General features: G+C 42.6%; 1 protein-coding gene across 2 annotated transcripts in view; it reads left to right on the top strand.

Moving 5' to 3' along the window:
* Window positions 1-2,403: 2,403 nt before the first annotated feature.
* Window positions 2,404-14,445, top strand: part of PRMT3 (protein arginine methyltransferase 3) — a 50,802-nt gene continuing 38,760 nt past the window's right edge. The window contains exons 1-7 of one of the 2 annotated variants that reach the window (XM_063397552.1): window positions 2,404-2,630; window positions 3,521-3,603; window positions 4,627-4,676; window positions 5,754-5,856; window positions 6,272-6,425; window positions 9,610-9,751; window positions 12,749-12,814. In XM_063397552.1, the coding sequence (XP_063253622.1) occupies window positions 2,503-2,630; window positions 3,521-3,603; window positions 4,627-4,676; window positions 5,754-5,856; window positions 6,272-6,425; window positions 9,610-9,751; window positions 12,749-12,814 (726 nt within the window). In that variant the 5' untranslated portion in view covers window positions 2,404-2,502. The remainder of the gene's footprint in view (window positions 2,631-3,520; window positions 3,604-4,626; window positions 4,677-5,753; window positions 5,857-6,271; window positions 6,426-9,609; window positions 9,752-12,748; window positions 12,815-14,445) is intronic. The other variant, XM_063397551.1, reaches the window with a different exon arrangement.

Genomic DNA, 14,445 nt, shown 5'->3' on the forward strand with positions numbered 1-14,445 from the left:
CCAGCGTAAGTTCCACATTTCTGGTGCAGTCACACAGTCCTCACCCAGCATGTTACGTACAGTGACTCAAAGGAACAGGTGCTTTACATTTATTGGGAATCTGAATTCACAAGACAATAAAAAAGGAATAAAAAAGCCTCGGTTACAAGGCTGTGCAGCACATTCAGCCTGTGCTCTCTGAGGGGGCTTAACAATAGCTGAGGGTGTGCAATGGAGCAAGGACTATGCAATCAGTGACCCCCTGCCCCTCGGGGGCGGGAGGGGGAGAGGAGAATTTCAGTAAGACACAAAGAAGCTGCTGTTCCTGCCTTTGCTGCTATCAGTCTGGGTGCTGCTGACACCCAGAGCAATGCCTGTTAAATCCATTTCTGTTCCTAACTGCTTCAGTGAGGGTAGAGGGAAACTGTTCTGTCCTTCTGCATCACTTGTGTTCCTTTTGGGGGATCAGATCCCCCTTAGGTGATGTGAGGTGGAAGCATCTGGCTTGGCTGGGTTTCCTCTGTGCGCCAAGGGAATGCAGCACTTGGCCACCATTTTGCACTGATTCTAATCCATTGAGTGCTACTGAGTTGCTATAAAGGGAAAAAAATCCTGTGAGAAGCACTTAGTTCACACCACTCAGCAGTGTTTGCAAAATTGGTGGTATCTTCTCACACCTGTACAAGTCTGCATGGATAGAGGATTTTTTAAAAGTACAGGATAAAATTTGTGAAGGAGTCTGGCTTGGTAGCTCTTAACACCTTTTTCAAATCTGACATTCTGGTCTTACCTAAAACCTGTTTCCAAATTTAGGTTTTTCATGTCCCTCTGGATTTGCCTGTAACTAAGCAAGTCTAATCTGTTTAATTAGTATCATACTTAAATAAAGCATACTTTGTTAGCTTTGACAGGTAGGAGTGTGAAAGGGAAAATAAAGGTATATGGGACAGATATACAAGTACAGCTGAGATCAGGGATTGTAATCCAGACAAGCAAAAACAGACTTTCATGTTTCCTTCTTGAATTCTGCAACCCACTCCTTTTTTGTAAAAATTTCAGCTTTGATATTTGCCCCACCACATCCTGCTTAGGAGAACCGTGGGAACCAGCACTGTTTGCTTCTGAAGAGATGTGTGTTTCTGCCAGGCACAAAACACAGAGAAAATGAAGGACCCTCAGTAACGCAGCTGGAATATCAGGTACTATCTATGTTCTTCAAGTGATGAGCTTTGGTTTTCTGCATAGTTTTTAAGCTACTTTTTAGCTTCTGCATTTGATTGAGGTCTCAGTTATAAAGGACAATAGGAAGAATTTCTTCACAGAATGAGTGATTAGACACTGAAATGGGTTGTCCAGGGAGGTGCTGGAGTCACTCTCCCTGGAGGTGTTCAAGGAAAGACTGCCTGTGGCACTGAGTGCCGTGGTCTTGTTGCAAAATGTGGAATATATAAAATTTCCTTAAGTGAGAATGTTCTATAATGTTTGATCTGTGCATGCTTTCAAGCCTAATCAACCAGAAGAGAGATCTAATTGGTGAAACAGAGAGCCACTAACAAGCTCTAAGGGATCTCCAGGTGTTAGGAAAGCCAATTGCTTGTTGGTAGAATGATCTTGTTAAGGCTTAGGGCTGGACATGCTTCCATGATCTCAGACCTGGGGGGAGTTAACAAAGCTTGGGAAGGACATGGCCCTTATAGTGGACACAAGGAATGCAGAATTTATGGGCCATAAGGAGAATTGGCAGAGCCCCCAAGACAAGGAAGACACTGATAAAGACAGCTCAGCAATTGTGCCTCAGTCAGTTCCAGGTGGGTAAAAGGTAAGTCCAGAAGGGGAAGATCAGGGCAACAGCACTGCCCCAAGAAACCACCAACTCAAAGACTGAGCACACAGCCCAATTTACATGAGGAGGACGAGAATCTTTAACCAATAGAGGGCAGAACACTAATTAATAAGAGAACTATGTAACTTGTAGCCAGTGGACACGAATTCCTTTGCTGAAGTGCGCACGTAGAATATAATGTATAAATAGTGTATAATGTATAAATGAAGGTTCTGATAGTCTGTGTGCTTTATTTGTGGAATGCCACCGAGCACCCGGGCTTGTGCAATCTGAAGTAAACCACCGACACCTCTCGAGTGTGCGCTATTGGCTCCTCGCACAGCGGGTGATGAGTTTTGCGGACAGCCTGGTTGACAGGTTTGGCCGCAGGTCAGGCTCGATGGCCTCAGAGGCTTTCCCAGCCTCATTGCTGCTGTGACTCTGCGCTTGTGCCTGTCCCTAAATTCAATTTAACTTTATTTAAAAGCCGACGTTTACAAGCGCGTGCCGTTCCCTTTAACATCCCCATGGCGACCGCGCCCTTCGCCAGGCACAAACAGAACCCCGGCACCCGCCTGGGCGCGGGCCCCGCCTGGGCGCGGGCCCCGCCTCGGCCCGGGCCCGCCGGAGGCTCCGCCAGGGGGCGCGCGCGGCTCCGCTGGGTGCCCGCGGCCGGAAGCGGCGCGGGGCGGCGGCGGGCCATGGATCCCGGCGAGGAGGAGATGCCCGAGCTGTGCGACGGCGAAGGTGCCTGGCAGGATGAGGACGAGGAGGAGGAAGAGGAAGGCGCTGCCGCGGCCGAGCACACGCGCTGCCTCTTCTGCGAGAGGTAGAGGGGCGAGGGGCGGGTCCCACGCTGCGAGCGCCGGCAGGGACACGATGAATTCCCACTCTGCAGCCTCGCTGTGAGCAGGGACACGATGAATTCCCACTCTGCAGCCTCGCTGTGAGCAGGGACGCGATGAATTCCCACTCTGCAGCCGCGCTGCGAGCAGGGACACTGAGAATTCACACTCTGTATCCTCGCTGCGAGCAGGGACACGGGGAATTCCCACTCTGCAGCCTCGCTGCGAGCAGGGACACGGTGAATTCCCACTCTGCAGCCTCGCTGCGAGCAGGGACACGGTGAATTCCCACTCTGCAGGCTCGCTGCGAGCAGGGACACGGTGAATTCCCACTCTGCAGCCTCCCTGCGAGCAGGGACACGGTGGATTCCCACTCTTTATCCTCGCTCTGTAGCTTGTTGATCGCTCCTCCGTGGAGCAGAAGGTGTGTTAGTTTCAGGCTGAAGGAGGGAGTACCGTGGTAATAATGCTCGTGCTGAAGCAGCGTGGACGCGCTTCTCGTTCTTTTTTCCACTTTTCATCGCTAATATCGAGGTGAGACTTCTCTTGCCGTGCAGCAGATCCAGCTGTCCCATCCACCTTGTGTTGGTGTGGTTTTTAGGTACCAGGTTTAACGCAGGCTTTGCTCTCAGGGAGTGTTAACAGGATTTGTCATACAAAATTTTTGTGTTGTGTGGCTTTTGTTTCAAAATGTTTGACAAGCAAGGTAAAAACTTCTTTGTGAGGCATTGTAAGCCAGCGCCTGGTCACAGTTTCTCCAAGGCAGGAAATGTGTTCTGAATTGCCCAGTAAGTCAGAACAGAGCATATAACACTCATAACTTAGAACCTTAGAATGTGTCAGTATTGCATATTTCACAGTTTGTTATTTACAGGTTGTTTAGTTCTGCCGAAGCCGTGTTCTCCCACTGCAAAACAGAGCATCAGTTTGATGTTAGTGATGTGATCCAGAAACACGGTAAGTTTTTTCATGACTTGTCACTTCCCTTTTGTGTCTTGACTATCTCATTTAAAATGAATTGCAAACATTAGTTTGCTTCTAACTGATCTCCTGGTTTGTAACAGAAGCTTCCAAGACTGAATAAGATGAGCTATTGTAGAAAAATGCTTATACATTTTCTTTATGCCAGCTGCTTCCTGCATGCTTTTTCTACTGGGAAAGCTCTCAACCTGTGACAAAAGTGAGATTGATCTCTGCTGGCTGGTGCTGATTCCTCACTGTCTGCTTGATTGACCTGAGCCAGACACTGCATGATTGATCTGATCTGATCTGCTGGGAGCTCTTGCCTGACCAGTGATGTTGTTTTTGGGCTCAGTGTTTAGCAGAGCCCCATGGCTTGTGTCCTTCAGGTGGTCACAGGAAAGCTACCCTCCTGTGTCTGTTAAATTCTTTTTAGTCAAGTTTAAGGTTGGCTGTCATCATATATTACATATTGTAAGGTCTAGTCTGGTCTGTTTTCTTTCTAAAATCCAAGAAGAAGTGTCTTGGGTTTATCTTTGCTGCTCTTGGGGAGAGAACACAGTTAAACAATTAAAATTACCAAGGTGGCAATTGTAAATCAGTATTGGTAGGTATTCTTGATTAGTAGCATCACTTTACATTCTTCTAAGCAGAAAGCTAAGAATATGAACAGGGGAGCACAACAGCCTAAAATGTCAACAGGGTAGCTGGTAGGAGATAAGAGTGTCTGTCCTGATGAATGAAATGAAATCCCTGTTTGTAGTTCCCATTTGGATGTGTTCCATTCTTAATTTGTGGCACATCCTGAGGGTAAGGATTTCCTGGGTTAGTCCTAAGGAGAAGAAAAACATAGATGGCAAACTTAAGCTAGGAAGACTGCTCTAGATAGTGATGTACACCCAAGGGGAAGTTTGAAACGATTACCAGTTGAACAGGTAATTAGTAGACTGTAATAAGTGTAAAACATTTGGTGTTTTCTGTAATACAAATGATCTCTCCCCTTTTTTTTTTTCCTCTCAGGACTTGATTTTTATGGATATATTAAACTGATAAACTTTGTGAGATTAAAGGTAGGTGTGCCACATGCTGTGTTCTGACTCTGGAGAGCAGTGCTGTGCTTTCAGTTTGCCCATTTCTAATAATTGCATGAGATTTTATACTGTAATTTTAGAAAAAGAAATCACAGGAGTTAAAGTAGCTGTTGATGAGTTTGTCTTGATATGAGGCTGTTTTAATTTTAAATGTATTGAATTAATGTGAAGGTTTGTTTTCAGGAGGGGATGTTGAGATTGGCACAAAGCCTCCATGCTGTAGTATCATCTTACTTTATTAGGTTTTTTTGGGCCTTTGACTCTGGTGTCTCACTTCAGAAATGGGTTCACTTCTCAGGAATTGAAGCTTCTCAGTCCTTTCATGTGTGTTGGTGTAAAAGCCTTTCCTGAGGGTGTGAGCTGGCCAGAACCTTACTTAGTATGGGCAGTACCTCATCCTTTAAATTACAGAACTTAAAACTCTGCTAAAATAATACCTGAGTCAGGAAAGCTAAAGGGAACCTACAGTTTTAAAATAGGCCTTCATCTTTTTTCTGTGTCTTGTGACTTTGTTCCTTCATTATTCCCTAAAAGTTTAGGTTAAAACATCTTACCTTATTATTTTTTACTTCAGTCTTCAAGTCTTAAATTTTCAAATAATTATTTAATGCATAACTCTGTAGAGTAAACACAGAAAGGCAGAAACTGAAGTCCAAAACTGCCTTCTCTTTTCCTAACCAAGTATTAACTGGATGCAAGCAGAAGACACTACAGTGTTTGTGGCTTTTGTCCTACACAGTGCTCATGTAAGAACTCACCTGACAGGGTCAGGATCTTGGATTTATTCATTAGCCAAACACCTGAGGGAACTTGCTGCTGAAAGCAGTGCAATCCTGTGAGCATCCTTCAGTATCCATCAGTGTGCTGTGCATTGCTGCTTGCACTGAATTCCTTGATCCTGGAGCTGCCTGGGCTTTCCCAGCCTTTGCTACAAAGCTCCTTCAATAATACTGGCATATTTAACTGTGTGAAAGAAACACGTCTCTGCCTGTTTGTTTGAACGGAATTGAAGGGCTGGTGTTCTCAAAGACACTTTCATGTTGTTCTTCTGTCTAGAAGCCAACTGGAGCATATCTGAGTTCTCTCAGCAGCCCACTGCCTTGGGAAGGAGAGGAATATTTGAAACCAGAAGTAGATGATGATCTCCTGCTTCAGTTTGGTAAATAACTGCTTTGGTGTGACTGCTGCTTTGTGGGGTAAATGTAGTGTTGTCAGAGTTCATGACATGAGAGGCATTGTCACTGTTACTTAATTGATTTATGTGTCTGAAAAAGTCCATGCAGTAATTATATCTAATTTAATCATATCTAAGCCAAACGTCTCTTCTAGAAATAATGAAATACTTGTATTTAAGGAGGCCTGAACTCTACATTGATTTGCCTTACTTGGAGCTTGCTTCTAACATACTTGCTTTTTCTGCCTGTTCTGTAGTTAGCCCTGTCAGATTCAGTGCCTTGTGTAAAACAACCAGCTTGTACAAAGCATCCAAAGACAGAAATAGCACGGAGTGTTCATGATCTGCTGTGAAGCCATGCATGATTGCTTGGTGTTCTTTTTCCTCCCTGTTTTCTCAGACATAGAAGATCTCTGTGAACCTGTAAAAGCTTTGCCTTCCAATGGTTTAAGTGATACCATGGTGCTCCTTGAGCAGTTAAAACATGCAGAACACAGAGCCAGAGCCGCAGAAGCAGCCTTGGCCAGAGCACAAGATGATCTTCAGAAAATGAAGTAAGTGTGTGAGTGAAGGTTTGGGGTGTTGTTATTTGATTTATTTTATTTCATTTGTTTTAGATGGGATGTTCACATTCTAACACCAGTAGAAATTGAAGGAAGTAGCAGAATGTAACTATGGAATAAACCTTGGGGTGACGCTGAAGGTTTGACTTGTCTGTTGTAGATGGTTGGTAAATGTGTTGTAGACGGTGAGTAAAAGCTGCACAAAAACCTGCACAGATTGATAGAACAAGCTTAGGAAAGCTAAGCAAGCATATCCCTCAGAAACAGATATTTTCCTGCAGACTTGTCTTTGTTTTTGAGACATCTGTTAGTCCTTTAACAGGAGTTTAAACACTGAGGATGCACACACTGGAAAAGAGAGAGAGACTGACAAATTAAATACAGGACTCCAGGCAGGTTCAGATTTGGCTTCAAACAGTAGTTGTTAAGAGTTCAGTTACAGTTTGGAGAAACTCTCAGTGAAATTAGTAAATCAACTTTTTTCACCTACTTTTGTTTGCAGTTTCTGATAAGGGTAGTAAGAAAATTAGGTGCATCACAGGGCATCCCCATAATGGCTACTTCTAAATCTTGAAGTCTGCAAAATATAGATTGATGATGCTCATGGGTAACGGAAATAAAACTTCATTTAAATCCTCTTCAAACATGTCATTTCAAGGTCATGCTGGCCAGGCACTGAGGAACTGAAATTACATTTAAGAGACTTGGACAAATAATTCATGTTCTTTTGTGTAAGAAGTTACTCAGCAAAAACCCCTGTGTTGTAAAATACTTCTGAGGATTTGTTGTACATTTTGACAGTGCACACTTGGTGCTACAGGTGACTAAGTACAGCAAAATAAATTCATGTATTGAAATTCTCTCAGCTGTGGACAATTATTTGTGTCAAAAATGATCAGTTTTGTCTTCAGGTGAGTTTGTATTTTGTAAATTGTTACAGCACACAGTGCTTTTCTGGTATCTCTGTGTACATTATGCATTAATTGATCATAAACAGTAAGAATGAAGAAAATTTGTCACGGTGCTTCAAAACCTTGGGAGTATTTTCTGTGTATCCTTTTGCCTTCTTTTTGTTCCATTCATTTTAATTTAAAACAAACTCCTCAGGTCATCGATTTCTTTTGAGCTCTCCAAACTTCAGTGAGGTTTATAGATTTTTCTTCTTGAAGTCAGCATATCAAGTTATCTGCTTTTGTGAGTGGGAGCCTTTAATTTTTCTTTCTTAATGCAGCCTCTTCAAATCAGCAGGGATCAGCTGGCAGCAAAAATAGCCAGATGTAGATCTGATGAAGCAGCACAGTTCTAAATTATGGACAGATGAGCCAGTTGCATGGTAGGAGTCTAAATGCTGTAATTCAGTGGTTTGTGCTGGAGGTTATTCCGCAGAACATTCTAAGAACATTCATCTGCTCCCTTTCAGGTAAACCTCTGAAATAAAGACAGTAACATTTTTATAAATCAGATTGCCTCTAGCATTAGGTGTAACTTAGAGATTTAAGAGCACAGCTTGTCTATGCTGAGTTTTTTAATCTGTCACCTCTTTAGAGGTGATGGCTTTTGGTTTTACTTACCTTTCTTGTTGGTTAAAAAGACAGCAGGGCAGCTCTGTCTTTGGAGTTTCTTTGGTGCTTGTGTTGCATGCATATATTTGAAGAACTATTGGCTTAAATAATTTTGAGTTAAATCATTTAAATCTCACACAGTGCCAATTATACTTAATTGTATGTCACACAATCCATTTTATGAAAGTTTAAAATTCTATCATGTACATATTTGTATAAAAGTAAAAAAAATGCAAAGTGCTATGGTAAAGAGCAATATTAAAGATCCAGACCGTTTCAATGGAAGCAAATATAGGAAGTTTGAAACTGGCAAAACTGTCATTTTGAAAACTGATGAAATTTCAGTACAAAATCTCTTACCATGTTCTCTTCCCCATCCAAACTAGCTGAGCAGGGAAGTATTTGAGATGTCAGGAGTGAAATAGCGTATTTGGTTTTGCTGTTCTGTAAGGAGGGTGTCGATACTGAGATTGTTACCTGCAGTTTCCATATGTGAAGTTCCCATTTAGGACAGTCTGATTGCTGGTAAAGGTGAGTGTCAGTGGCTTTGGGGTGGTGTAGGATGCAGTTTTTGTTGCTGTTGGACTGTACACCTTGGAGGAATGTTGTCTGGCTGAAGTGTGTTTGCCTTTTCACTTCATTGTGGTGTAGTGTGATGTGCTTGTTAACGTGGAATACTGGTTTTGTTACAAACCCCTTGGTTTGTGTCTTTGTTATCAAACCTGCTTTGAGGCACGAGGACATGGAATCACAGAATGGTTGGGTTAGAAGGGAACTTAAAGCTCATCCAGTTTCAGCCCCCCCTGCAGTGGGCAGGAACATCTCCCACTATCCCCGAGCCCCCCATCCAGCCTGGCCTTGGACACTTCCAGGGGTGGAGCATCCACACTTTCTCTGTGCCTTACTGTCCTCACAGTAAAAAATTTCTTCCTAATACCCAGTATAAACCTACTGTCTTCCAGTTCAAAAGGCATTTATCCTTGTCCTGTCATCCCATCTCCTTGTCCCAAGACCCTCTCCATATTTCTTGTAGTCCTTTTAGGTAGTAAAGGACACAGTGGGGTCACTCTGGAGGCTTCTTTTCTCCAGGCAGAAGAATCCCAACTCTCTCAGCTTTTCTTAAGGTGTTGTAGGAATGCAAGACCAGGGAGGAGGGAGAATAAGCAGCATGAAATTCAAGTTATAAATTGAATTTTAAACTGTGTTTTCTTTTCACCCAAGTGCCTCAGTTTTAAAATGCTTTCTTCTTCCTTGCAGTGGTCACCCAGTGCTGTGTGGGCTGCAGTTCTTATGCTCTTTGTTTTGAGTCGGTATCTGCTTTACACAGCCTGAAGCACCTTGACTCTGCAGTGCTGGCTTTTAAACCAGCGAGTGCAAAATAGATAATTCTGCCTTAAAAAGAGAAACTAACCCCCAATATTTCAGTGCTGCCAGGCAGCAGGGCTTGCAGCAGCCCCGAGGAGCCTGCAGAGGGAGGGTGAGCACACCTAAAGCTGCTGCCATTGTTCCCAGCCCTGCATCCCTCCCCTCTCCCAAGCCCTGCTGCCCCCTGCCCAGCCTCCTTCCCACGGCCCCATAACCACGTCTCAGGGGTGTGTTTGGTTTGATTGCAGGCAGTTTGCTCAGGATTTCGTGCTGAGCACGGACGTCAGGAGCGGCTCGTCGGGCAGCGCCGTGGCAGAGCTGCGCGAGGATGAGGATGGCGGCTACTTCAGCTCCTACGGGCACCACGGCATCCACGAGGAGATGCTGAAGGTCTGACAGCCACTGTCACTGGGTCTTGGTGGCACTGGAGAGGAGAGGTGCAAGGGAGTGGGCTGTGTGCCCGGGAATATGCTGCAGAGCAGCTGCATTTTTAACCCCTTCTGGCTGCTGCTGCTAGCTGGGCTAAGACATCATTTATCAGTTTTATTTCCTTTGTATAAATTCTGCTTACTGGAAGCACTAGGAACATAGAATCATGTACAGTTATGCACGATATTACAGTACCTGTACCACAGCCCTGCCTTGCCAAAAGCAGCTTTTTCCTGCTTGTTTAAAACATGAAGGATAAAAGATAGTACAGACAGCAAATATCTTTCTTTAGTTTTACATTGTCTTCATAACTGAAATTTGTTAGGCAAGACCATTTCTCAAATATTGTGGTTTTCTCTTGCAGTGGCCAAACAGAAATTGTTCCTTGTGTATTGATAACATGACACTGAACAACTGGAGCAGTATGCTCCTTTCATATACTAAAGCTAAAAAAAAATTGATGCTTAAAACTTCTCAAAGGCAAACCTATGTATGCCCTTTTAACTTAAAAATAAGAAAAAACAAGCACAAAGCCCAACAGCTTAAAATTAACTTGTAAATTAAAATGTCTTAATGCTTCCTTTCAGACAAAACGTCATATTTGTGAGAGTTATAAGCAGTTTTATCATTTTAAGGCATAAATAAATAAAATTCCTGTCTAAAGTCGAGGCAGAATACAGAGTTGTGAGGTGACTTTGTGCCTGCAGCTGGCATATAAAGCTTTCAGCTTTGTAAATCATTTAATGGCCCCAATGCAGAAATACACATGAATGTGTGTTAACAGTATGACTGTGGGGTTATTATTAAGGGGAGGAGATTTTGCAGAAGCACAGAGATGGCTGCAGAAGTAGAATGTTTCCTGAAATGTATAGTCTGAAGAAATAGAACTGAAATACAACCTGAAAATAAATAAAAATGATAGCTTTTTGGTTTTGCAGCTGTATAAAGCTATCATTTGAGATAGTGTCGGCTGTAGGATAAGGAAGCCTCTCTGTTGGCTAATAAAATTTACAATAAATCTACATCTCTGCACAAGGAGATTGGTACAAAATTGTGTTTTACTGATTTAAGGGAATGTTTATGTGAATGCTTTTAAGAAGACTTTTGACTTTCCAAAGAATAGGAAAAAATGATTGGTTTTATTTTGTGCACATCAAATATTTTTCTTTGTTAGGCTTTCACTTTGATTCTTGTTTTAAATAATTACCTTACTTACATAAATAAGGGCTTACTACATGAACATTTTTAAGAAAGCAGTCTTTCTGTCTGAATTGTTAGCCCATTTCTGGAGCTGTTCAGTCTTGAAACCTTTTTTTTCGTTATGCCTAGTAATGGTAAGACAGAGTTTCAATTTGGCTTTTTTTTTCAGCAAATACTTGAGAGGTGGAGCAGGAATATTGTTACTCCACACTTGCCAAGTGACTGGTGCTTCTCTTGCTCTACCTTTTTGCCTGAGGATTTCTTGGCTGTCATCTTAATAATTTTTGGTACCATTTTACTTCACCCAGGAAATCATTCCATGGCAATGTCAGTGGCAGAAGGGAATTGGTGATGAGAAACCTCAAGTGCTTGGCTGTGGCTGCAGCTGCTTTGAGTTGGGGCAGTGCTGAAGCACTGAGAGGGGCAGAATGCAAGGCTGAAAGCTTTCCAGCTGGCTGCTCTCTCAATTGATTATTTATTTTTAGGCTTCTCTGGTCCTTCCAGCAAATCCTATTGCATACTGCAGTGGAGGTGAAGTACTAAAAATAGTTGCTCTGAGTATAACATCATAGCAAACCAATACAGTTTTAAAGGGTCATGGTTTCTGTTATTAATGTTAATTATGTGAGACTTTAAAGCAGAATTTTCTAAAATAAACCCCAGCTGCTTCTTTGGGTTATGTGTGTGATAGTACTTCTACACCTGAAGCTGGATTTTAGGATTTTCCAGCCCCAAAATATTTTTTTGTCTGCAAAATTTTTATTATCATAAGAATTTTCTCTGTCACTGTTTTTGACCTTGTTCTTTTATTAAAATAGATTTTGTTCTTTCTCCCTGTAGAAAATTTCTGTTTCTCTGTTGTTTCTAGAAATTCTTGACTTGCTGAAGCAGAAAAATCCCTTAGATTGAATAAAAGTACTGGGATTTTATGCTTCAGCATTCTTTGCACTAGACAAAAAATGGCTGATTTTTTTTTCACTTGTCTGTAACCCTTGAACTGCAACAGCAACTCCAAATCCTATACCTGGCTGTCAATTTGTGGACCTGCTGATGCATGTTAAGAGAATCAATGTTTTAATAGATTACCTTGCTGGTAAGCTGGGCTATGCTGCAGGCTTTTATATACTAGGGTACTGTATATGTTTTGTTCTAGGCTTGAAGATATTCCAGCTGCTCTGGCCCTGTTGCATTTCAGTCAAATTATTTACTGTATTGGACTTCCATCAAATGGGCTGTATAGCTTGAACTACTAGCTTGTCATCAGGATTGCAAATTTGCAGCTTGTTCAGAAGTAAAGCCAAGTTAATTTGATGCATAACTTTTTTTTTTCACAGAAATCTCTGTGTCACAGGAGTGTCAGAGAACAAAATGATACAAAACATTTTATGAGCTTGTGATTCAAATTTTCACCGTAGTGTTGGAGGTTTCTATTTAGGTTGGTGTAACACTGTCCCTCTGTTACTGCTGTTCCTGGTTAGTGATGAGCAGGTATTAAGAACTTTGAAGCATTCAAAAGAAAAGGCAGAATCAGGAAACCACAAAAGAGTTTCTTATTTTTCTTCCAGCTGAGGCAGCTGGCTTCATTTGCCACAGTAAATTCTGCAATATTATCAAACAGAAGTGTCATGATTGCAGGGCCCATGTAAGTACACATGTGCAAAGCATCCTTAGGCCAAGTGGAAAAGCAAATTGTTCAGCATTTTTGAATTTTGTGCTGTACCTGAGTAGAAAAATTGAACCCTCTTTGTTTTTTGATAGGATAAAGTCCGTACGGAGAGCTATCGTGACTTCATCTATCAGAACCCACACATCTTCAAAGACAAGGTGGGTAAACCAGAAGATACAGTGATTTCTGGGGTTTATTTTCTCTCCAGTGGTAGAAAAGCTGCAGGTTAGCTGCTGTGTAGCTCTGGGAGAGGAGAGTCCCAGTGCCAGGGTTTGATTGAATGTGCTCTGGCTTTATGAGGTGGTGGAGAGCAGTTGAGCTGCTGGAGGGTGCAGCGTGCTGATAAGAGCAGTGATGATCTCTATTGTCATGGTGCTGTGTGCCATGGCAGGGGGCTCATTAATTATCTTGGCAGGCTGAAGTTGAGCCTCTCTTGTCGAGGATATTAGGTGGAATCTCTCTGAGGACTCTTTACCAGGATTAAGTGAATTTCTATCTATGCCTGATACACTAAAAACGTCCTGGAAGCCCTGTGTAATTAGAGCTGGGAAAGAATTCATGTGGAACTGATTTTTTTTTTTTTTTTTTTTGAATTAGGGCTGTTTTGTGTCTCCAGGCTGGGTGGTTATTAAAGGGCATGGAACTGTGAGCTAGTACTTCATTTGCAGTGAGGAGGGATTTCACTGATAGGATCTTACAGTGGTTATGGCCCCTGTACAATAATAATCCTCTTCCTGTCTCTTGTGTTTCTGCTGCCTGTTTCTGATGAGTCGGGTGTGTTTTAAGCTTACAGAACCATAGGATGGTTTGGGTTGGAAGGGGTCTGCAGGATCCTCCAGCTCCAGCCCTCCTGCCATGGGCAGGGGCACCTTCCACTAGACCAGGTTGCTCAGAGCCCCCTCCAGCCTGGCCTTGAATGGTTTTTTTTTCCAGGGATGGGGCATTCACACCTTCTTTAGGCAGCCTGTGCTGGAGCCTCACCATCCTCACAGGGAATAATTTTTTCCTGGAATCCTATCTAAGCCTACTCTCTTTCATTTAAATCCATTCTTTCTTGTTTTGTCACTCCAGGCCCTTGAAACTCCTCTCTTCATCTTTCTTGTAGGCTCTTTTCAGGTGCTGGGAGGTGACAATTAGGTCACCCCAAAGCTTTCTCTTTTCCAGGTTGGACAATCCCAATGCCAATCTCATCCTTTCTTTGTGAGAGAGATAGAGTTGTGTCGTGGCAGAAAGTATTTCAAGTGTTTGATAATGCCTGTTCTTTGCATGTCTTACATGAGCTTTCAATTAGCAACTACAGCAGAAAAAAAAATAGGAAATAGTTTTCTTCCCTATTTTCCTCAATTAATGTCACAAGCCTGTTTCAACTAAACATTTCTAAACTCTTTGATTATAGTGAGAGAACAAGCACAAGTGTTGTAGAATTATGCCACCAGCTGCTTTTAAATGATGCAGGTGCCTGCCTAGGTGGGCAGCTCATCTAACAAAGTATAAGGATCAATAAAGCAAACAAAACTTTCCTGAGAGAAATTTAGCTTCAGAGATGCCCCTAAAATTGATAACTGCAGGTTTTCACAGGGTGAGACTGATCTGAAGTTACACAGAAGGTGAGGCCTTGTGGAACAGTAATTTTTCATGATGGGTAGTGTTTCTCCTGTGCTCTGTGGACACTCGGGGAACATCCAGAACAAAATGTGGAGTCAGTGTTTCTTCAGCCCCAGGAGCAGATACACATGCTCAGGACAAGCTCAGGCACTGTGTGTGCTTACTCTGCTGTAAAGGCATTCAG

Source organism: Prinia subflava, chromosome 5 (genome assembly GCF_021018805.1).
Source record: "Prinia subflava isolate CZ2003 ecotype Zambia chromosome 5, Cam_Psub_1.2, whole genome shotgun sequence".
NCBI classification, from domain to species: Eukaryota; Metazoa; Chordata; class Aves; order Passeriformes; family Cisticolidae; genus Prinia; species Prinia subflava.